The 23,424-nt window shown below is 43.6% G+C and overlaps 1 protein-coding gene across 1 annotated transcript in view; it reads right to left on the reverse strand.

Annotated features, from left to right (window-relative positions):
* myo15b (myosin XVB) overlaps nucleotides 1-23,424 on the reverse strand; it is a 456,255-nt gene that overhangs the window by 174,717 nt on the left and 258,114 nt on the right. The window contains exons 18-19 of the mRNA XM_036133239.1: nucleotides 2,951-3,013; nucleotides 2,802-2,859 (exon numbers count right to left, since the gene is read on the reverse strand). Of these exons, the coding sequence (XP_035989132.1) occupies nucleotides 2,802-2,859; nucleotides 2,951-3,013 (121 nt within the window). The remainder of the gene's footprint in view (nucleotides 1-2,801; nucleotides 2,860-2,950; nucleotides 3,014-23,424) is intronic.

The raw sequence follows: 23,424 nt of genomic DNA on the forward strand, positions 1-23,424 counted from the left end.
CTGTGCACCTAATCTTACCAGAAGATCAGCACCAATAAAGACTGGAGGATGTAAATTCTCCATAATGCTGAAAGTATGGGAGAGTTGTCTTGTGCCAATCTGTGCATCGAACATGCACACCCCCATTGATTTCAGAAGCCGGCGAGGCCAGTCTGCCGAGAGCAAGTAATGGCTGCATTTTATTTCAGCCAGGTGGGGTTTTTCTTGGTACATAGAGCTTTACAGGTCTCTACTGATCGCAGACTTCTCCGACCAAAGAGCCAGTAGCACGTCTGGCATGAAAGTGTCCTCCTGGTGCACACCTTCGACCACTCCGGGGTTGTAGAGTTTAACTCCACAGTGTTTAAGCGAGCAAAGGAAAGATGTGTGACTGCGAAGAGATGTTCTCTGGTTGGCAGGCAGTGGTGGTGTGCCAGAGGCCCTGTAAATCGTCTGTTGAAGGCAGAAGCTGTGCAAAGAATTCTTTTGGCTCTTCCGAGCTGGTCACCTGGTAGATAGGGACGGACTGTCCACTACCAGAAGAAAGAGGCTTGGGGGTCCCCACTTGGGCCCAAAGATGGCCAGTCAATGTGTGGAGATAACCGGTTTAACAGATCTTACAAGAAAAGGTTCTGTGTCTAAAGTGCAGATGTAGATAGGGTGTACTGGGGTCATGTCACGGAAAGCGATGTCTAATAACACCTGTTTTATGATGCATGACTGATCTTGAGTGTAGCTGGCGATGACTATGTTACAGGTCTCTAACTGAAACAGTTTACAGAGAGACGCTGATCTCTAAACCTGTGTCTAAAAGAGCACTTGCTGTTACACATCCTGCTATAATGGTTGAGCAGTCTAAGCCTTGTTTTCTATCTTGGGTTTTCTCTTTATGGATATTTTGGCTCTGTAGTTGTTCATCTTAGTTTCTGTCCCATCATCCTCTCAGTCGCTTCCCCTTCCTTGATCACTTTCACCTGTTCCTGGTTAATTAGTTTCTCCCTACTCACCTGTTTGCCTGTCTATTTATACCTGCCTCAGTTCTCTGCTCCTTGCCAGAAACGTCATGTCTCATCTCCCAGTGGTAAGAGCTCTCCAGCATTCTGTATTCTCTGTATCTGACCTTTTTGCCTTTTTTTGAGTCTGCCCATTTCCTGTTAGTTTTTTGGTTTTGTGCTTGGATGTCTGCTCTATACCCAGCTTGGATTGTTTTTGCCTGCCAGCCTGCCTGACCCACCCCATCATCACTTCAATAAATCCTGTTAAACATTACCTCAAGTGTCTGGCTGAATACCGGGTTCATCTCCTCCTCAATCTAAGCAAATAATTACAAATGCTGCTTGTCAAGACTCATAATCTGCTGGGATTCCTTAGACAGGAAACTTTTTGATTTGATTGCATAACGCATATATATATATATATATATATATATATATATATATATATATATATATATATATATATATATATATATATATATATATATATTTGTTTGGGCAGGGGTGTCAACAATTTAATCCGGCCCTGTGGCTAAATGCATTATCATTATTCAAAAAAATTTAAAAATTGTTGTCTTAATGCCAAAAAGAGCTCATCAGATTTGACTTTCACAAGTGGAGCAGTACAGCTGTTGCCATAGTGCTCCGCTTGATTTATGAATGTGAATAGTTTTATTATGATTCATGCAGGGAATATCTCAAATGATATGGACACCACAATGGGAAAGGAAGAACAAGAAGAAAAAAGAAAAGGTGAAAAAAGAGGAGATAAAAGGAAGAGAATGATAAAATAATTATTGAAAAAAACATGTACTTCGTTTAATTGAAAATATGCAGTTCCTATATAGTCCACGTGTTTTAATCAGCAGATGGTAGCACTGAGCTTCACAAAATTAGCTCTGTGTGTGGTTCAGTTCGGGTTCAGTACACAAATCATGACAAAGAATGCATAATATTTTCATATTATTCCTTCAAAAAGTGTAGTTAATATTTCTTTAGTGATTTTCCTAAACCCAACCCTAACCCATTTGCTGTTTCAATGGAGGCTGCTGCTTTTTTCTCTTCAAAAACATTTAAGTAATAGTAATAGTAATATCATCTTTATTGTCATTGAAACATACATTGAAACATACATTACAACAAAATTTGTTCTCTGCTTCTAACCCATCACCCTGGGGGAGCAGAGGGCTGCCATGTGCGGTGCCCACGGAGCAATCTGGGGTTAAGGGTCTTGCTCAGGGACCCAGAATGCTGGCACTGGGGATTGAACCGGGTGCTTGCATCCTTTCTAAGTGCAAGCGCGCTGCTCTAACAACTAGGCCAACACTCCCCATTTATTGAACATGATAAGAAATACAGACCAGAAGTCTGTGCACGAGTCATCAGTCATAACATCTTTCCAGGGCAGTAAGTAGTTTCAAATGTATTGTTAAACAAACCACAATGGTTGCATTTAATCATATTCTCTGAATAAATAGTTTTGTTAATGCTCTGATGGAGGTAACTGTAAACACAAAACTAATTCCAGCGACACTATTTGTTGTTCAGGTTTTGTTAACACAATCAATTAGAACTTACATTTAAAATTTGAAGAAAAAGGATTTAGGGGAATTCAAGTAAGTTGTAGAAAAATTTATATATAAAAAAGCAAGACAAAGATCCAAACATGAAGTGTACAATGTTACAAATTTTCCATCAGAATATCTTGATGAATAGGCTCCCCTGATGCCTTGCTTGGTGTGTTTCCCTGTGGTATTACATGAACCCTACACCCCTGGTGCATGGTGTTTTAAAATCTGTTTTCAAACAGTATTTTTTAGTACGTACCTGCTGTATTGCGGAGTCTGGCGGAAAGCTCAGCAGGTATCTCTAACATCCCGGTGTCCTAAATAAAATATTATTATTAAAGTAAGAAATTAAAAGCTTAGGAAAAAGATTGTTACAGTAAAGAAACCATTTGTTCAGGTTATTCTTACCATCACTGATGAGATGAGCTTGATCTTTCTAGCTGTTTTAACTATGTTCTTCTTGTGAAGTTCCTAAAATCAACACATAATAATCCTGAATTTGTAATCTCAAATCTTGTTCTTGTCTTAAACTTGCTGCTAACCCAGTGTAGGCTCCTTTGGTGAATTATAACATTGTTAGTATACTTTTCAGTGGTTTTCGTCCCCTATTACTGTCCACTGAGTGTTTTCCAACATAGCTATTCTTAGAAACGTGTTGCATTATATACCTGAGTTACACCCATAATTCTATAGCCCCTCCTCACGCAACAAGCCACACAGTTCCAAGAGTCCAGCTATGTTTATCAGGAGGTTTACAAGTATCAGAAATAAGATTTCACAATGTGTCAGAGTAGCTCAACATACTCCATTTATGATAATGGAGTATTGACCAATTAAATTCTATTCTATTCAAAAATACTTTAGCAATTCTAAAGGGAAATTAAATAGTGTCATAACTCATGTTATAGGGGCTTCTTCAATAAGTTGTAAATGCTGATGGCTGTTAGCAGAAAGGATCTCCTGTTGCGGCCTCTCTTACTGTGTGTCTGGAAAAGCCTCTGATTAAAAATATCCAATATTGGTTTAATATATATTAAACTAGAGCTTACAGTGTTTGCATTTCAAGAAAAAGCATTCAAGCACATTGTTTTTGCTGCACTTCTCACCCAAAGATTGCCGGAGATAGCCGCCACCACCCTATTTTTAAGTTGTCTCATATTTGACGCATGCCTTTACAATCAGCTAAAATGTCAGGAAAGAATATGGGGTTAAGGTTGACTTGATGCTCCTACATGTCTTTTTTCTCATTTAAGAGGAAGTTACAGAGCTGTATAAAAGCCATGAGAAGATAAAGTAAACTTGGTTCATGTGACATGTCTGATAGAGGTTCTTTAAATGTACTCTATTTATTTACCACCCCAGTGTTTAATAACAGCATAACCAGTTGAAATGCAGTAAAATCCCAGATATTACTTATGACTATCAAATTTATTTTGTTTGGTTGTATAAACTTGGGACTGCATTTTAGGATAGATACTGAGATTAAAATATGTACTGTCTTTCTTCAAGATTACTTCCAACTTCGCTGGAAGTACAGCACCGTAATCGATCTTTTCATTCATTGTTCATGTCAACCTCTTATTAAAAATATTATGTTGCATTAGAGGATGTGTAACTGCGACATTCCTTTGTGACAACACATAAAATTATGTCACCACTCCGTGGCAAAGTCTTAGCCATCTTTACTCTACAGGTCACCTGGTTGTATTACATAAAACAGAAGGGACAGAAAGAGGAGTTCTCTTCAAATTAATGATCCAAATAAAGCCAGCTGTCACTTGTCCTTATGGTTTGAAATGTCTTCTTAAATACTTTAAATTATATCTGTGTAATTAATATTTAGATTGTCAATGGCAAAGTATTGTGCCACCAACTACAGCCTTAAGGTCAAATAATATATATAAAACCTCAAATGACATTAGTGAATGCTGTAAACAAAGCTGTTACTATGCTTCAAGAGCTGACAAAAGCTACAGGTTCATAGTCCACATCTCATAAAACAATAAAACTAGACAGCCTGACTAATAAAGCTTGAGCGAAGAGAATATAAGGTAAACTATATTAGTCTAATTTAGCTTACCAACATATACCAAAACAGCATTTAGATAATGTGTCAGGTCTTGATGAGAACAGAAATGAAAAGGAAATTAACTAAAGAAAGACAGAAGGAAAACCTTTAACAGTGCATTTGGAATTGTCTTGTTACAGAAAAGTGCTATATAACTAAACTTGCCTTGCCTTGAAATCTGATCAAGGCAGGCCTCTTCCTCATTAACCTTATTTGTAAAATAAATAAATTGCTTAAATTAAAGAAATGAACACACTGGAAACATTTCATACAGATTCCAAATAGCAAACAAAGGATAAAACAGCCTACCTTTTAGAACTGTATAGCTAGAAGTCAAATGGGCAGGTTTCAAAGAACGAAAGGAGAGATGTAGAGCTGCTTCGAATTTCACCATGACAGGTTAAAGTCCAAGATGTGAGTGTGGTTGAGTGTGTAGTCAGGGTGTGTGTGTGCATACGAAGACATGATTAATGTAAGATAAGAATGTTAAAAAAAATAGATAAAACTTTATAAAAGACGTTATCAAAGCTTGAATATATGAGTTTTGACACACCTATATGGAAAAAGACTGGATGTTATATTACAGGGATAGCTAAAGTTAAAGACATAAAATTTAGTCTAATATTCACCTTATCATTAGGTGTATTAAAATAGCAAAAAAACCAGAAGAGTACTCGTTTGCATATTACTTTCACAAAAATTGTCCTTTTAAAGGCATACTATGCAACATTTTTCAGTTAATTAATGTGTTCCATACCATTTTGGATGATTAAATGAGTAATTTCTGGTCGAACAAAGGTTTTCTCGGCTGCCCCTGGTGGTCTGTAGGGGAAATACCGTACTTGCAATTGCAGGAGCCCTCGGCCCGCACCCACAGGCTCAAAAGTCTTTGCATCGCGAGAGTCGGTCTTGCTTTACGGCGAGAACTGCTACACGCCCCCAGTGAAAGGCATGCTCGTTGCTAGCGCAGTGGTGATATTTGTGCAGTTATTATGGCGGAACCAGCGAGAAAACAGCGAAAGCCCATGTCAGAGCAGGCAAGAAAGAGGAAAAGGGCTCTGGACAGATAGAGGAGTCGTACACGGGTGAACATCGGGCAAGCTTTTTCCGAATGGCGAGAGCTAAAAGAAAAAGAAGGCTGCAAGGCTGACGCGGACCTCGCGTTTCTGCTGATGAAATTGTAAGTAACATTGGAATGGTTTCTCTCTCTCTCTGTGCATGTTCATACTTACACTGTGTTAGTCATTGTTTGTACTGCCGTTTTTTCGACTTTTCGTTGCATTCGCCTGTCTGCTAAGCTCAAAACAACCACGCCTGGCTTGACAGAGAAACCAGGAGAACAGCTGAGCATCTTTACGACAGTGCACTTTTACTTTCGCCCTCTGGGGGGAGCCTCGCTGGAAAATCAACCCCGTTTGCATAGTATACCTTTAATAATTTAGAACCCCCCCCCCCCCCCCCCAAGAATCAAAATAAAAAATCTTTATAAATAGGAAATACACAGATAACATAACACACAGGCAAAAAACATTTAGAATCTGGTTGCAGGGACCTTGTTCTTGCCATTGAGCTGACTTCTCAGAACTTGCTTTACTCAATGCAGGTATTTGGCTGTTGTTGCTTTCCCTATGGCTTCTTCATGGTTACCATTTTCTTGTGGTATTCCAGAATATTTATAGCTCTTTCAACATCTGCTATTCTCCCTTCTAGGAGTGCAATCCCCTCTGTGTGGATTACCTTCCCTCTCTTTGTCACCATCTGGCCACATGTCTCTAGCCCAAATGACATTCCAACATCCCTGAAGGAGATCCCGGTGGAGAGCGAACAAAAGCGGTGTAGCCGAAGAAACGCGGCTGCCGCGGAGGCTTGGCTTAGCAGCTAAGCTAAAGGCTAACCCCTTCAGATCGCCGCTGCCATCCGTCTTGCTGTCCAACGTCCGCTCACCGGACAACAAAATAGACCATTTACAACTCGAGTTCTCTGCAATGAGTGAGATCAGGGACTGCTGCGCTCTGATCCTGACGGAGACATGGCTTAACTCATCAATCCCGGACAACGCCGTTAGCCTGGAGGGGCTAGCTACTTTCCTCACCGACAGAGATAAACAACTAAGCGGTAAGACCCGAGGAGGCGGACTCTGTGTTCACATCAATAACAACTGGTGTAAAAATGCTAGAATAGTCACAAGTTTTTGCTCTCCCAACATCGAGCTTGTGATTATTAGCTGCAGACCTTTTTATCTGCCTAGAGAGTTCACTGTTGTTATCATCACAGCGATTTATGTTCCTCCGAGTGCTAATACAAAAGAGGCTATGAGTGTCCTCTATCGGACTATCTCTGAGATGCAATCTGCACACACAGTGGGGGTTTTCATCATTGCTGGGAATTTTAACCAGGCAAATATGAAATTTGTTCTCCCTCATTTCTACCAACATGTGGATTTTGCAACTCGGGGAGAGAACACTCTAGACTTAGTTTACACAAACATAAAAGGCGTATTCAGAGCAACCCCCCACCCCTACCTGGGCTCTTCAGACTACCTTTCTGTGATGTGAATTCCTGCATACAGGCCCCTGCTGATCAGAGCTAAACCTACAGTGAGGCAGGTGAGGGTGTAGACCGAGGGAGCAATGGTGGCGCTCCAGGACTGTTTTGAGTGCTCTGACTGGAACATGTTCTAAGCTGCTGCAACTTATGAGGACAAAATTGACATTGATGAGTACGCCATGACTGTGTAAGCCTACATCAACAAATGCATTGAGGACATCAGCACCACCAAGACCATCATCACCCGAGCCAACCAACGACCCTGGATTACTCTGGAGGTCCGTCAAGCGCTAAAAGCTCGGAACTCAGCCTTCAAGTCTGGGGACAAGGAGGCACTGAGGACAGCGAGAGCCAACTTGAACCGTGCCATCAGGCTAGCGAAGCGGAACCACAGTCAGAAAATCCAAGAGCTTTTCCATGACGCAAGCAACACCAGGAGCATGTGGAAAGGAATACGGGCAATAACAGAATACAACACGCCCTCCCCCCCGGTGGGCGAAGTTGATGCTGACTTTCTTAACGGAATAAACAACTCCTTTGGGAGGTTTGAGACACTAAACAGCACTCCACCAGTGAAAGCTGTCCCCCATCAGGAAGAGGATGTGCTCTGCCTTGACACAGCTGACGTGTGGTAGACTCTAAGGACAGTCAATCCGCGGAAGGCCCCAGGCCCCGACAACATACCTGGGCGGGTGCTCAAGGAGTGTGCAGGTCAGCTGACTGATGTTCTCACAGACATTTTTAACACCTCACTGGAGCAAGCCACAGTGCCAGCATGCTTCAAGTCTACCTCCATCATTCCAGTGCCAAAGAAACCTCAAGTCACCTGTTTCAATGACTACTGGCCTGTTGCACTGACTCCCATCATGATTAAGTGCTTTGAAAGGCTGGTAAAGGAACACATAGTCTCCAGTCTCCCCTCAACACTTAACCCGTTCCAGTTTGCCTACCGACGGAACCGCTCCACTGAGGACGCCATCTCCTCTGCTCTTCATCTGAGCCTGACACACCTGGAGAAGAACACACACGTGCGGATGCTGTTCCTGGACTTCAGTTCAGCGTTTAACACCATCATCCCACAGCACCTGGTGGAAAAACTGGAACATCTGGGCTTCAGCACACCCCTTCGCAACTGGCAGTTAGACTTCCTCACCAACAGACCTCAGTCAGTCCGGGTCGAACAGAACACCTCTGATGTCATCACCCTCAGCACAGGCTCCCCTCAGGGCTGCGTCCTGAGCCCCCTGCTGTTTACCCTGATGACTTATGACTGCGTCCCCAGGTTCACCACCAATCACATTGTGAAGTTTGCAGACGACACAACGGTGGTGGGCCTGATCAGAGACGACAATGACCAGGACTACAGAGAGGAGGTGGAGTAGCTGGTGGGCTGGTGCAGAGACAACAGCCTGATCCTGAACGTGGAGAAGACAAAGGAGATCATCGTCGACTTCAGTAAGAACCGGCCTCACCACGCTCCACTGGTCATCAACAGCTCAACTGTGGAGGTGGTCACCAGCACCAAATTCCTGGGGGTGCACATCACGGACAACCTCACCTGGTCTGTGAACACCACGTCACTGGTGAAGAGGGCACAGAAGTGACTGTACTTCCTGCGAAGGATTAGGAGAGCCTACCTGCCCCCGCCCACGCTCATGACTTTCTACAGAAGCACCATAGAGAGCATTCTGACCAGCTGTCTCTCTGTGTGGTGTGGAGGCTGCAGTCAGGCCAGCTGACAGCTTTGCTAGGGCCTGGGACAACGCAGTTTTTTTGGGCCCCCCCTGTACACCTGCCACCACACACACACACACACACACACACACACACACACACACACACACACACACACACACATGCACACACACACACACCAAAAAAAGTCAACTTAACTGTATACGTTATGCCCTGGAAATCTCTGTATTTTATACTGGATATTTTCAACCCATCTATTGAATTTAGTGCACTAGTTGATCTTTTCTTCATAAGAGAACAGCAAGCACTGCACCCAAAATATGGCCTTTTTTGACCTGCTGTATATTAGCCAGTCCCTAAGTTTGATGAACCATGAAACTGTTGACTTTTCGGGTTATGTGTTTTTTATTTTATTATTACAATTAAATAATAATAATAATAATACTAATAATAATGTTCATAGTGTTTTTTTCCTAATCCACCTCTTATATCTTTCAATCCTTATGTAATTTTGTCTGTGTTGTGTGCAGCTGCCTGTTGCTTTAATCCTATAAATTTCCCCGTCGTGGGATAAATAAATCATTAGCTGGGCGTGCTCGTGGTGCAGCGGGTAGCGCGACCCATGTACGGAGGCCTTAGTCCTCGACGCGGTCCTTTGCCGCATGTCTCACCCCTCTTCCTGTCAGCCTACTTTCATAAAAAGCGAGCCACTAGGGCCGCGAAAAAGCCTCCCCCCCCCCCAAAAAAAAAATAAAAATAAATCATTAGCTTATGTTACCTTATCTTAAATAACACTTTTTAATAGGATATATGTACTGGATTCTTTCAATGTCTTAATTACATTTTCTGTAATAATTTCATATGATAGATAATATCTACTTTGAAAGTTAACATGAACTGAATGAATTTAACCGACTTTTTACAAAACATACAGCTTGATTTCATTTACGGTATTAAAATAGAGCCAAACGGCGCTTCTTTTCCTCTTCATGTTTTACGGCTCCTGTTTTCTCTCTGTCTCCGAGTTTGAGCAGCGCAGCGCGGTTGTTTGTGAGAGACATCAGAGAACTGAGTGGGTGGGCCAGGCTGAGCCTGCGTGCTGATTGGCTGGCGCTGCTGAGCCATGTACGAGAGGGGAGGGGGAGCAGCAACGTGCTTCGCACAGCACTGCCCCCCAATGCAAATGCATGGAGGCACCTATTACTATTCACCTCTAAACGGACTCTATATTAATATTATTCTTTATTATTCCACGATTAATGCGGCCCGAACCGTAGCGTGCACCCCCACGATATAGGTATCAAAACCTGTGGCTCGAGCTCGATTTCAGCCATGTGTCAGTTTTCTGTCACATGGCTTTCCTATTGGGCCTTTGCTTCCAACAGGACCTGGCATGATACCCAGACACACGACCCAATTGGCCAATACAGCACCACCCACCTGTGGGAAATGGCGCTACACACCATTTTGGTCAAATGTTGAGTTCTGGGCCCAGATGTGGTGAGGCTGAGTTTCTAAAGGAGGCCAATCTGTCCCATGAACTTTGGTCACGTTTGGTGACATTAAGTATTGGCACCCCTATTTGAGGCACTTCCCAGTACAGGATTTGGACCAAACTGACAGAGTACAATCACCCGGTGATACTGAACACAACCTTGTTAGCGGCTAACGGTTAGCATGTTGCTAACCGGAAGTAGCTCTAGGAAGGTATCACCAACTTCTGCTTGACAGAGTCTGTTCTTACTTTAGCGAGAAAGCTCCACAAGAAATTTGGGTTACGTTGCATCAAGCATCTCCAAGCTATGAGGTGTCAAACATCCAATGCTTTTCAATGGGGGACCAAACCCCTTATGTTCCCAATGGTGCATGCCCACATATGGCGCTACAGTATAGCTCAGAGGGAAAGTGCAGGCTTTGCATGCAAGAGGTCATGGGTTCAAAACCTGGCTTGGGTTACTAAGATTTCTGTGTTATAATCCCCACAGTGTATATTAAAACATGTGTGATGATCCCATTAAGGATTTTTTTGTACCACCCGCCATGTTGAGTTACCATGGCAACGTTATAAACAACATATTTTCTCCCTATTTGAGGCTCATCCCAGTACAGGATTTTGACCAAACTAACAGAGTACACTCACCCAGTGATACCAAACACAACCATGTTAGCGGCTAACGGTTAGCATGTTGCTAACCCGGAAGTAGCTCTAGGAAGCCTGTACAAACTTCTGCTTGACAGATTTGGTGAATTTTAGGATTTTCTCCCATTTTAGGCACTTCTCAGTACAGGATTTCAACCAAACTAACAGAGTAACATCACCCGCTGATACTGAACACAGCCATGCTAGCGGCTAACCGTTAGCATGTTGCTAACCGGAAATAGCTTTAGGAAGGTCCTACCAACTGCTGCTTAGCCAGAATTCTTCTGCCTTTACAGACAGAGAGGGCTGCAGCTGTCAGTGAGTCTCCATGACAACGCTGCTAGCAAGAGGCTCCTAGGAGGTCCATTGACTTAACATGGCACCTTTCAACGGCTGCTGCGAGGGCTGTGAAGACCGTAGGAAGCTGAAATTCGCAGTGTTACTTCCTGTTAGTATTTTTGATGGTACGGTACGCACCAAGAGGCAGGCGCCTTGCTAAATTTCTTCAGAAATTTTTCTAGTTAGGCGCCTGCCATAGCATTTGCAATGCTATGGCTATGGCTTCGCACAGCACTGCCTCCCATGCAAATGCATGGAGGCACCTATTACTATTCACCTCTAAACGGACTCTTTATTATTATTCTTTATTATTCCACGATTAATGCGGCCCGAACCGTAGCGTGCACCCCCACGATATAGGTACCAAAACGTGCGGCTCGGTCGGGAATAGTGTGCTACTACTTTTATTGGGGTTTCGAGTTACCATGGCAACAAAATTAGCGAAAAACCAACCCCCAAAAAACCCATAATAATCAATGGAGTCGGGTAGAAAGAAAGCCTCAAAAATGCCTCAAAATTACCATTTTCAAAGCTGTACTGTATCGCCATGCTTTCACCTATGAACACCGTTTAACTTCCAGTTTGTAGATATATCTGTGAACTACTCAGAAGTGAAAACGGTATGTGGATATCTTTTATCGTCTCTTCACAGTTACTCCTCAAATCTCATGTCCAAAAATCAGCGAAATCATCGTTTACAATGAAAGTCAATGACGGAATTCTCCAACCGCTAGAGTGGGCCACTCTAGCTTTTTTAAAGATTTCAATACTCCGAACAACTTGACCTTACTCGCTCAATTTTCCCTCTACGTAGACAAATTATACATCAAAACGTAGGTATTTTTGTCAGGATTCGGGAAATGTAACCTTCATTGGTGTGGCATTTATAGATTTTTCGCAAATCACCTCAGACCGACACAAACCCGAAACCTCCCCCATTCATTTCCTATGGAGCGTTTTTGAAAAATGACGTCTAAAAATCCAAAACATCACATGTTTTCGCATCATCGCTACTCCTAAACCGTTTTATGTACAGACATGAGACTTTCACACATGAATGTCCCAACCCTTCTGGCACTCACAAAAAAAGAATTTTGTGGATAACTGTTACGGTTTTGCCGCAGGAACAATTTGTTTGGGAGTAGCGAATGTGCAAAATCCTAAAAATGCTTTGGAGCTGCATTTTCCCACATCAACCACTTTTTTACATCGTCGCTGTGTCTACACTGATTTTTGTACAAACATAAAAATGAGCTTTATGGTCCTCAAAAGCCTGCTGATACTCATGGTGAAAGAATTATTTTGATATCTCTTATACTTTTTGAGCTACAGCGATTTGTTCGGAAGCGTTTTAAGAGGATTTCTGAAAATCCATAAAAATCCCATTTAGATCATAATTTTTTACGCCTTTATTAAACTTTTTCTAGCAAAAAACGATAGCTTTTCTTCTTCCCCTATCCGTTACGAACTAAACGCAGAAAAAATTACGTCTCTACCATTTATAGATCAGGAGATATGAAGCGTTGTTCCGGGCAAAGTTTTCCATTATAATCCAATGGGACTTATTGTGAGCAAAGTCTCTGCACTTCGGTAGACTCGCCCGCTGCAGCTGTGTCAGTGATTTCCATGACAACGGAACTCTGAGGGCCAGAGAGAGAAGCTCCATTGAGATACAATGGCAACTTTCATCGCTCACTGCAGAGGCTGTGATTAATGTAGAAATCTGAAATCCGCACAGTCACTTCCTCTTAACATTTTAAAATTTTCATGTGACTTTCAGCCATGTGTCAGTTTTTTTTTTTTTTTTTTTTTTTTTTTTTTTTTTTTTTTTTTTTTTTTCCTGCAAGGAGAATTTCAAATTATATGGACATGACAATGGGAGAGTAAAGGAAGAACAAAAAGTGAAAGAAAAAAAAAAAAAAAGAGTAGAGGTGAAAGAAAGAGGAGATAAAAGGAAGAGAATGATAAAATGTCCTCTGTCTGCTCCATCACCTGGAAAGAGACACAAAAAGAACAGCACAACCAACAGACATAAAGCAACAGATACACTCTAATAACACCTAGATGCCATTGCTAAATCATATATATTATTATGTAAGCTGACATGTGTAATGTGATATTTGAAAAAAGAAAGTGACACAACATAAATAAATAAATAAATAAATTATAAGATTACTGTATATAAGTGAACACTTAATACCTGGGACCCAGCACCAGTGGGAGATGTGAAAGTGCACTAGTTTAGGTGAAGATTATCCAGAAATAGCTTGATAGTGATTGTGGAGAACCAAAGACCCACCTTCCCCGAGCACAGAGGCAGGCGTCAGGGGACCCGTAACCCCGGACTCCCAAAGGGGTCCCTAAAGCAGGTCGCCCAGGAGGGGCCGACACAGGATATCTGCAACCCCCCCCCCCCCAAGGAAGGAGCAGAGACGACCCCAAGGAAATCCCCCAGCCACCGCAATGCCGACGCCCTCAAGAGCCGCGGAGACGAGCCCGTGGGCTCCGCCGGCAGCCAGCCCCGCTGAAGTGGTCCCGGCCATGGGCCCTGAGGGCCAGAGGCCCCAGGGGCGCCCCGCCCCCGCGACGAGGGCCCCGGCCGCCCCCCGGGGGGCCAGGCCCCGCGAAGAGGCCGCCAGGAGCGGGCCGGCGCACGCCCGGGAACCCGCCTCAAACCCGAAGCCAACTAATGCGCCAGGGGGCCAAGGCGCCCGCCAACGAAGTGGAGGAGGGCAGGACGTGGGGGGATGGGCTCCGCACCTATCGGAGACTTGAGATGTTCTTGGGAGAGGGAGCGGACCACACCCATACCTGAAAAAAAAAAAAAAAAAAAAACAAAAAAAACAAAAAAAAAAAACTCATTCACCCCATCCCTCCCTTGTGCCCCACTCGCCACACACAGAAAAAAAAAAAAAAAAAAAAAAAAAAAAAAAAGACGCTGTACACACATTCCCACATAACACTCACATCCAACACTGACCAAAGGGGGGGGGACACCCCAAATCGACTATACGACTGCTTGTGCCCGACCCCCGGCCCCGGCCCCCGACCAGACGCCCCCCGGACCGGGCCCCCCCAAGAGGGCGGGCCAACACGACCCGCACGAGCCACCCGGCCAGAGCCCCCCCCTCCCCCTAAATACCTAATAAACCCACTCCCTCCCCCCACCTTACCCTTGCCATCCCTGCCCCCCGCCCCCTGGGGGGAGCGGAGGCATCAGCCCCAGACCTGGTAGGCCGCTGACTGCACACCGCAGCCCCCCGCCAAGACCCCGGACACAGTGGCCCGCACCTCCTCCAGGCCCCAGACTCCTTGCCTCCATCGGAGAACGGGGGTGTGCAGAAGACCCCGACCCTCCCTACGCCTGCTCAAATGTTGTGTTGTTGCATGTTGTTCTCAAGTGCGTTTAAAAACTGGGAGCGCCGAAGGGGATGCACGGCACAGCCCACCCCCCTTTCGGAAGGTAGCTGTTGCCAGCGCACCCCTTCCGTGTGACTGCCCAGAACCCTCAATGTCTAAGTGGGAGAGGAGGTGAAGGGAGCCGTCCGAGGTGAGGCCCACACAACATAAGCCCCCTCCCAGACGTCTTCCCCCCACCCCCCCCCTACCATGGCCTATATGAGTGTGTGATGTGAAAAATGTTTGAAGTGAAAGTGTCTAAGATGCAAAATAAAATTGGGGAGAGGGGTGTCACCAGAAAGTGGCAACCTCCAGTAACGCCCCCTCCCTCATGACCTGCATGTGTGGCGGCGTGATGGAGCAGGCAGAGGGAGGAGTCCGGGGATGGGGAGCAAATGACTGGGAAGCCAACCCAGGGAGCCAGCTCGCCTACTGACTCCAATAGGCACCCCCGCTCCCCGAAAGCCCCACCTAGAGAAGGGGGCCTCGCCAGCGGCACCACCATAGCCCGGGGGCCAGGGAGAGGCCGCAGGGCCCGCCAGCCAACCACCCACCAGGACCAACACCTAAGCCCCCCCCAGCCCACCCACCAAGCCTACTTAAACTAAATAAATAAATTAATAAATAAATAAATAAATAAATAAATAAATAATAATAATAATAATAAGAGGGGGGACCCTGGCCAGCCGGCCCGCACGAGCCACCCCAACCCCACCCCCCAGGTGAAACCCGCACCGGAAGACGACACGGACCAGGACCGGGACCGGGGGCCGGACACAAGCCCACCAGAACGTCAACCCCCCCCAACCCCCCCCCCCCCCCCCCACCCGTGGATTTAATCCCTCCCCAACACTAACGTTCAAACAACTCACCATACATTCGACAGTAGACATCCAGGCTGGGTAGATCCCTACTCCCCCTCCTTTCCCCCTCCCCCCACTGGCAGAGTGCCTTTCCAATAAAGGAGAAGAGCATCTGCCCAGAGGTGTTAATGACCATGCCCCCCTACCAGCTCAACGGGCCCCGAGGCCCCCCAGCGCACCAGAGGCCCCGTGCAGGGGCGGACACCCGGGCGCGCGCCGGCCCACACCAAAAGCGGCACACCCCCCGGAACCGGAACCCCCGAGGCCCCGCCGGGGCCCGCGCCCGAGGGCGGCGCGCCCCAGGGACCCCAGACCCCCAGACCCACCCCGGCCCCACCCAGCGGCAGCACAGCTACCAGGTCAGTAACCCACGTCCGTCAACACGCAGCTCCCAAAGAGCGCCGCAAGCGGCTGCTGTAGGCCACCCGTAGGCCTCCCAAACTCCTCCCAGATGGGGGCAACAGACCCCGGAGCCGGATCCACCAGGCGCCCTACTCCAAGTGCCCCCAGGGCCCCAGGAACCCCTCCATCCAGCCACTGCGCCCTGCAGGAAGCAACCCACCGCCCCCTATTCCACTAAGTGATGGTGTTGATTCAGAGGAGCCCAAAAAGACCAATCAGATGTGGAAGCAGATGCTGTCTCTAGATTAATATGATCCAACAAAAGATCTCTATACTGATTGATACTGAGATTTTGTTTACTTTTCCAATTCATGAGGATAGTTTTCTTTGCGATGCATAAAGCAGTAAAAACCATGTAAACTATTTCTTTTTTCAGAGGACTTTCCTCAAAATTACCGAGCAGGCAAACTGATGGGGATGGTGTAATCTTACAGCTCAAGCACCTTGATAAGTCCTTACATATCTGTGTCCAGAACCTCTGGACTGGTGTGCATAACCATAACGCATGAAAATAATTATCAGGATGATTGCCTATGCAGTGTGGGCAGATATTAGATTGTGCCAGACCCATCTTGAATAATCTTTGTCCTGTATAATGTACTCTGTGAAGGATTTTGTATTGTATTAGTTGTAAGTTGGTGTTTCTAGTCAATTTGAAAGTTCTTAGACATGTCTGAGCCCAGAAATTTTGTTCAAAGGTGCCTGATAAATCTTTTTCCCACTTCATTATAGGAAGAGATATCGAATCATCTATTTTAGTCAGTGTCCTGTATGATTTAGACAGTAGTTTGGGGGGGGGGGTTAAATCTAAGAACTCTATTATATTAGTTGGGACTTGTAAACCACCATTAATATGCTTATATTTATTTTTAATTATAGATTTAAGTTGTTCATATTCCAAGAATTTATTTTTACTAATGCCATATTGCATATTTAGTTTAGCAAAATTGATGAACTCGGTTCCGTCAAGTAGATGTTCCAGATATTTAATACCTTTATTCTTCCAGTATGTAAAGTTTATCATTTTATTATTTTGTAGGATATCAGGGTTATTCCAGATAGGTGTACGACTGCATGGGATAAGGGATGACTTTGTCATTTTGAGGAACTCCCACCATGCTGTCAGAGTAGAACTAATGTTGATATATTTGAAGCATGTATGCCGTTTTATATTTGAGCTTATAAACGGCAGATCTGAAATCATGATATTATTGCACATTTCCTGTTCTATATCTAACCAAGGCTCATCTAAAAGACTATTTTTTATCCATTTAGAGATGTATTGTAGCCTATTTGCTAAGTAATAGTTATGGAAGTTAGGCAGATCTAATCCTCCCCTGTCTTTAGTCTTCTGTATTGTCTTTAAGCTAATACGTGGGGGTTTATCTTTCCAAAGAAATCTAGAAATGGCAGAGTCTAGAGATTTAAACCAGTCAGATGATGGTTTATTGGGGACCATTGAAAATAAATAATTAATTCTAGGTAGGACCATCATTTTTATTGAAGCTACCCTACCCATAAGTGTGATTGGAAGCGATTTCCATCTTTCAAGGTCCTCTTCTATCCTGTTTAAAAGTGGGGCATGGTTAAGTTTAAGTAAATCTGTTAATTTATTCGACACAGTAATACCTAAATATTTAATATTTCCTGATTGCATTTGTAAATTTAGGGAGTTTTCGAGAGAGCAATTAATTGACAGTACCGTAGATTTAGACCAGTTTAACGAGTAATCTGATACTTTGGAGAAAGATTCTAGTATTCTAATTACTTGTAAAAGAGAATTATTTGAATGCTGGAGATAAAGTAATACATCATCCGCGTACAGACTAATCTTGTGCTCTATTTTCATGCATTTTATACCTTTTACAGCTTTTGTTTGTCTGATAGTTGCTGCTAGAGGTTCTATAAAGATGGCAAAAAGTGATGGAGAAAGAGGGCATCCTTGCCTGGTGCCCCTCTGTAGACAAAAACTGGAAGATATTTGATTATTTGTCCTGACACAGGCTGTTGGAGAATTGTATAGAATTTTTAACCAGTTTATGAATAAATCGCCAAAACCGAATTTATGAAGAGTAGCGAATAAAAATTTCCAATTTACTCTATCAAATGCTTTTTCTGCGTCTAAAGACAATATATTGGTTTTAATGTTTTTACTGTAGGAATAATCAATTAAATTAAGTAATCGGCGTGTATTTGTGGATGACTGCCTTCCTCTGATGAAACCAGTTTGATCTGGATGTATTATGAGAGGAGTTACTTTGTCTAATCTTTTTGCTAAAGCTTTACAGATTATCTTAATATCCACATTAATTAAGGATATGGGACGATAACTAGTGGGCAACACAGGATCTTTGTCTGGCTTGAGCAGAAGGCTGATGGTGGCAGAGTTCATATTAGCTGAAAATCTACCTTTTTCCTGTATTTCCTGCAACATTCTGTGGAACGTTGGGGCTAGAATATTCCAGAACTCTTTATAAAACTCAGTGGGGAATCCATCTGGACCTGGAGCCTTTTTATTAGGCATGCTTTTAAGAGCTTCCTGGGTTTCAGCTGTTGTCAGCGGGGAATCCAGTGTCATTCTTTGGTTATCTGATAATTTAGGAAGTGTAATTTTATCCAGAAATTGCTTAATATCCTTCTCTGATGGATTTATCTGTGGTGTGTATAAAGATTTGTAGAAATCGCGGAAGGTATTATTTATACACTCTGGTTCACTTACTGTATTACCAGTTGAATCTGTAACTGCAAATATAGTAGTTTTCTCCTTATTTATTTTAAGCTGATTAGCTAGAAAGCTTCCTGACTTATTGCCATGTTCAAAATTTTCTATTCGGAGCCTTTGTATTAGAAATCTATTTTGCTTTTCAATATAGTGGTTTAGTTCTAATTTTACTTCACGGATTTTACCTAACTTCCCTTCTTCTTGAGATAAATCTAGTAACTTAAGTTTTTCTTCTAATTCCTGAATCTTTTTGTTTTCTTTTTTCTTTTTATGAGATGAGAAAGAAATTATTTTACCTCTCATCACTGCTTTTCCAGCTTCCCACAATATCGATGCCGATGTACCTGGTTGATCATTGTATTCTAAGTATGAAGCCCACTGTTCTTTAATGAATTTTATAAATTCTTCATCTTTAAGCAGTGATGTATTAAATCTCCAGCTTTTGTTTTGTGTGGTTATTTTTTTATTAATTAAGGTGAGAGTAACAGGAGCGTGATCACTGATAGCAATAGGATGAATTACCGTCTCTGAAACGACCGACAGCAGTGAGCTACTTATAAGAAAGTAGTCCAGACGAGAGTACGAATGGTGAACATTTGAGAAAAAAGTGTATTCTTTACTAATAGGATGAAGAGAACGCCATGCATCGCAAAGACCAAAATCACTCATGTATTGTTTGACTACATTTACTGACTGCCAACTACGTCAGTTTTCTGACCCATTTGGGATTTCACATGCTTTCCTATTGGGCCTTTGCTTCCAACAGGACCTGGCATGATAACCAGACACAACCCAATTGGCCAATACAGCACCACCCACCTGTGGGAAATGGCGCTACTGACAATTTTGGTCAAATGTTGAGTTCTATGCCCAGATGTGGTGAGGCTGAGTTGCTAAAGGAGGCCAATCTGACCCATGAACTTTGGTCACGTTTGGTGACATTAAGTATTGGCACCCCTATTTGAGGCACTTCCCAGTACAGGATTTGGACCAAACTGACAGAGTACAATCCCCCGGCGATACTGAACACAACTATGTTAGCGGCTAACTGTTAGCATGTTGCTAACCCGAAATAGCTCTATGAAGGTCTCACCAACTTCTGCTTCACAGAAACTGTTCTTACTTTAGAGAGAAAGTTCCACAAGAAATTTGGGCTACGTCGCATAAAGCATCTCCAAGCTATGAGGTGTCAAACATCCAATGCTTTTCAATGGGGGACCAAACCCCTTATGGTCCCAATACTGCAAGCCCATATATGGTGCTACAGTATAGCTCAGATGGACAGTGCAGGCTTTTCATGCAGGAGGTCGTGGGTACGAAACCTGGCATGGGAGACTAAGATTTTTGTGTCATAATCCCCATAGTGTGTATATTAAAACATGTGTGCTGATCCCATGAAGTATTTTTTGTACCACCCACCATGTTGAGTTACCATGGCAACGTTATAAATTACGTATTTTCTCCCTATTTGAGGCTCATCCCAGTACAGGATGTGGACAAAACTAACAGAGTACACTCACCCAGTGATACCAAACACAACCATGTTAGCGGCTAACGGTTAGCATGTTGCTAACCGGAAGTAGCTCTAGGAAGCCTGTACAAACTTCTGCTTGACAGATTTGGTGAATTTTAGGATTTTCTCCCTTTTAAGGCACTTCTCAGTACAGTATTTCAACCAAACTAACAGAGAAACATCGCTCTGTGATACTGAACACAACCATGCTAGCGGCTAACCGTTAGCATGTTGCTAACCAGAAGTAGCTTTAGGAAGGTCCTATCAACTTCTGCTTAGCCAGGGTTCTTCTGCATTTACAGACAGAGAGAGGGCTGCAGCTGTCAGTGAGTCTCCATGACAACGCTGCTAGCAAGAGGCTCCTAGGTGGTCCATTGACTTAACATGGCACCTTTCGACGGCCGCTGCTGGGGCTGTGAAGACCGTAGGAAGCTGAAATTCGCAGTGTTGCTTCCTGTTGCTATTTCTGACGGTACGGTACGCACCAAGTGGCAGGCGCCTTGCTAAATTTCTTCAGAAATGTTTCTAGTTTTATCCTATAATTTTTGGTGATTGCTGACGTCACTTCCTGTTTGCGGTAAGGCGTATTGTATCACTTCCTGTTTTCACTGCGTGAGCAACGGTTTGTTGCTCCAGATTCTCTCGCTTTTATCTTTAATCTCTTTGCTGTAACATCTGTTTCTAACACATAAGCACTTTTAAAACATTTTCTGTTGCTGCACATCACGCTTGGGAACTCCTCGTGTTTCACGGTTTGCTCTCTTGGCGTGGTAGAAGGGCGCTAGCCTAGCTTTAGCCTAGCCTAGCTTTAGCTCCACAATGGCTTCCTCTCCTACTATTACTTCAGCTTCTCCGTCTCTGACTAAGTCTCCCCTTATCTCCTGCTCTCTGTGTCAGATGTTTAGCTATTCCTCTGCCTCCTTTAGTGATAATGGTACTTGTAATAAATGTAGTGTTTTTGTAGCTTTGGAGGCGAGGGTGTCAGAATTAGAGTCCCGGCTCCGTGCTATGGAAAGACCAGCTGATAGCCGCCCCTCTGCTAGCGCGGAGCCACATAGACCTAGCGTTAGTTCACTTAGTGGTCCTCCAGAAGCACCCGAGCAGCCGGGTAAGCAGGCCGGCTGGGTGACAGTTCGTAGGAAGCATAGCTCTAGATTTCAGCCCCCAGTTCACCACCAACCCGTCTGCGTTTCAAACAAATTTTCCCCACTCAGCGACACACCCGCTGAGAAGCCGATCCTGGTTATTGGGAGCTCAATAGTCAGAAACGTGGCACTAGAGACACCAGGGACCATAGTTAAATGCCTGCCAGGGGCCAGAACGGGCGACATAGAATCTTACCTAAAACTGCTGGCTAAGGATAAGCGTAAATACAGTAAGATTGTTATTCACGCTGGCGGTAATGACACCCGGTCACGCCGATCGGAGGTCACTAAAGTTGGTGTTGCTTCGGTGTGTGAGTTTGCTAAAGCAATGTCGGACTCCGTAATTTTCTCTGGTCCCCTGCCTGATTTGACCAGTGATGACATGTTTAGCCGCATGTCATCATTCAACCGCTGGTTGTCTAGGTGGTGTCCTGAAAACGACGTGGGCTACATTGATAACTGGAGAACTTTCTGGGGAAAACCTGGTCTGATCCGGAGAGACGGCATCCATCCTACTTTGGATGGTGCAGCTCTTCTTTCTAGAAATCTGGCCGGATTTATTAGTCCTCCTAAATGCTGACAACCCAGGGTCTAGACCAGGAAGCAGAGCCGTAGTTTAACACACCTCTCTGCAGCTTCTGTACTGTTACCCATCCATTATCCTATTGAGACGGTGTCTTTCCCACGGCCAAAACTTAACAGATCAAAAACTTATCTAAAAGGAACAAATCATAAAAACCTAATAAAAATCAATACGGTTCACCTTGAACCTAAAAATAAAACAATTAAATGTGGTCTATTAAATATAAGGTCTCTCCCTCCAAAGACTTTGTTAGTTAACGAATTGATTTCTGATAAACAGATTGATTTGTTTTGTCTCACAGAAACCTGGCTACAAGAGGACTACGTTAGTATAAATGAGTCAACTCCCTCCAATTATTCAAATTTCTACATTCCCAGATCTGTGGGAAGAGGAGGAGGAGTAGCAACTATCTTTCAGTCTGATTTATTAATTAGTCCCAGGCCAATTAATAACTACAGTTCTTTTGAACATTTAACCCTCAGTTTCCCTCATCCAAGCTGCAAAGCAATAAAACCTCTTCTGTTTGTTGTTTTGTATCGTCCACCAGGCCCTTACACTCAGTTTTTGGATGAGTTGTCAGATTTCTTATCTGATTTGGTGTTAAATACTGATAAGGCTATTATAGTGGGTGATTTTAACATCCATGTTGACACAGAATGTGATAACCTTAGTGTAGCCTTTAAAACTATCCTAGATTCAATTGGTTTTGCTCAAAATGTGCATGAACCGACGCACTCTCGGCTCCATACTTTAGACCTTGTTCTGACATATGGCATTGATTGTGAAGAATTAACAGTATTTCCTCACAACCCTGTCCTATCTGATCATTTTTTAATAACATTTGAGTTTAATCTAACTGAGTTCCCCACCCCCAAAAGAGGGTTCCATTATAGTAGATCTTTATCGGATAATGCTGTATCAAAACTTAAAGAGTCTGTCCCCTTTTTAATATCCTCCGTATTGCAGAAATGCCCTGTAGATGGAAGCAATGTTGTTTCTTCCAATTCACAAATAGATGTCTTTGTAAACGGTATGACTTCGTCATTGCGTTCTGCATTAGACAATGTAGCTCCCTTGAAAAAGAAGGTGATTATTCACAGGAAGCTGGCTCCTTGGTTTAATTCAGAGCTGCGTTCCTTGAAGCACAATGTTAGGAAATTGGAGAGAAAATGGCGCTCTACACACCAAGAGGAATCCTACTTAATCTGGAAGAACAGTCTATTGTTGTATAACAAGACCCTTCGCAGAGTTAGAGCAGCATATTTTTCATCATTAATTGAAGAGAATAAGAATAATCCTAGATTTCTCTTTAGTACAGTTGCCAAACTTACCCAGAGCCACAGCTCTGTTGATCCATCCATTCCCTTAGCTCTTAGCAGTAATGATTTTATGGGATTCTTCATAAATAAAATTGATTCCATTAAAAATAAAATAAGTGGCATCCTCCCAAACATGATTACCTCATC

The sequence above is a fragment of the Fundulus heteroclitus genome, unplaced genomic scaffold (genome assembly GCF_011125445.2).
Source record: "Fundulus heteroclitus isolate FHET01 unplaced genomic scaffold, MU-UCD_Fhet_4.1 scaffold_59, whole genome shotgun sequence".
Classification (NCBI taxonomy): domain Eukaryota; kingdom Metazoa; phylum Chordata; class Actinopteri; order Cyprinodontiformes; family Fundulidae; genus Fundulus; species Fundulus heteroclitus.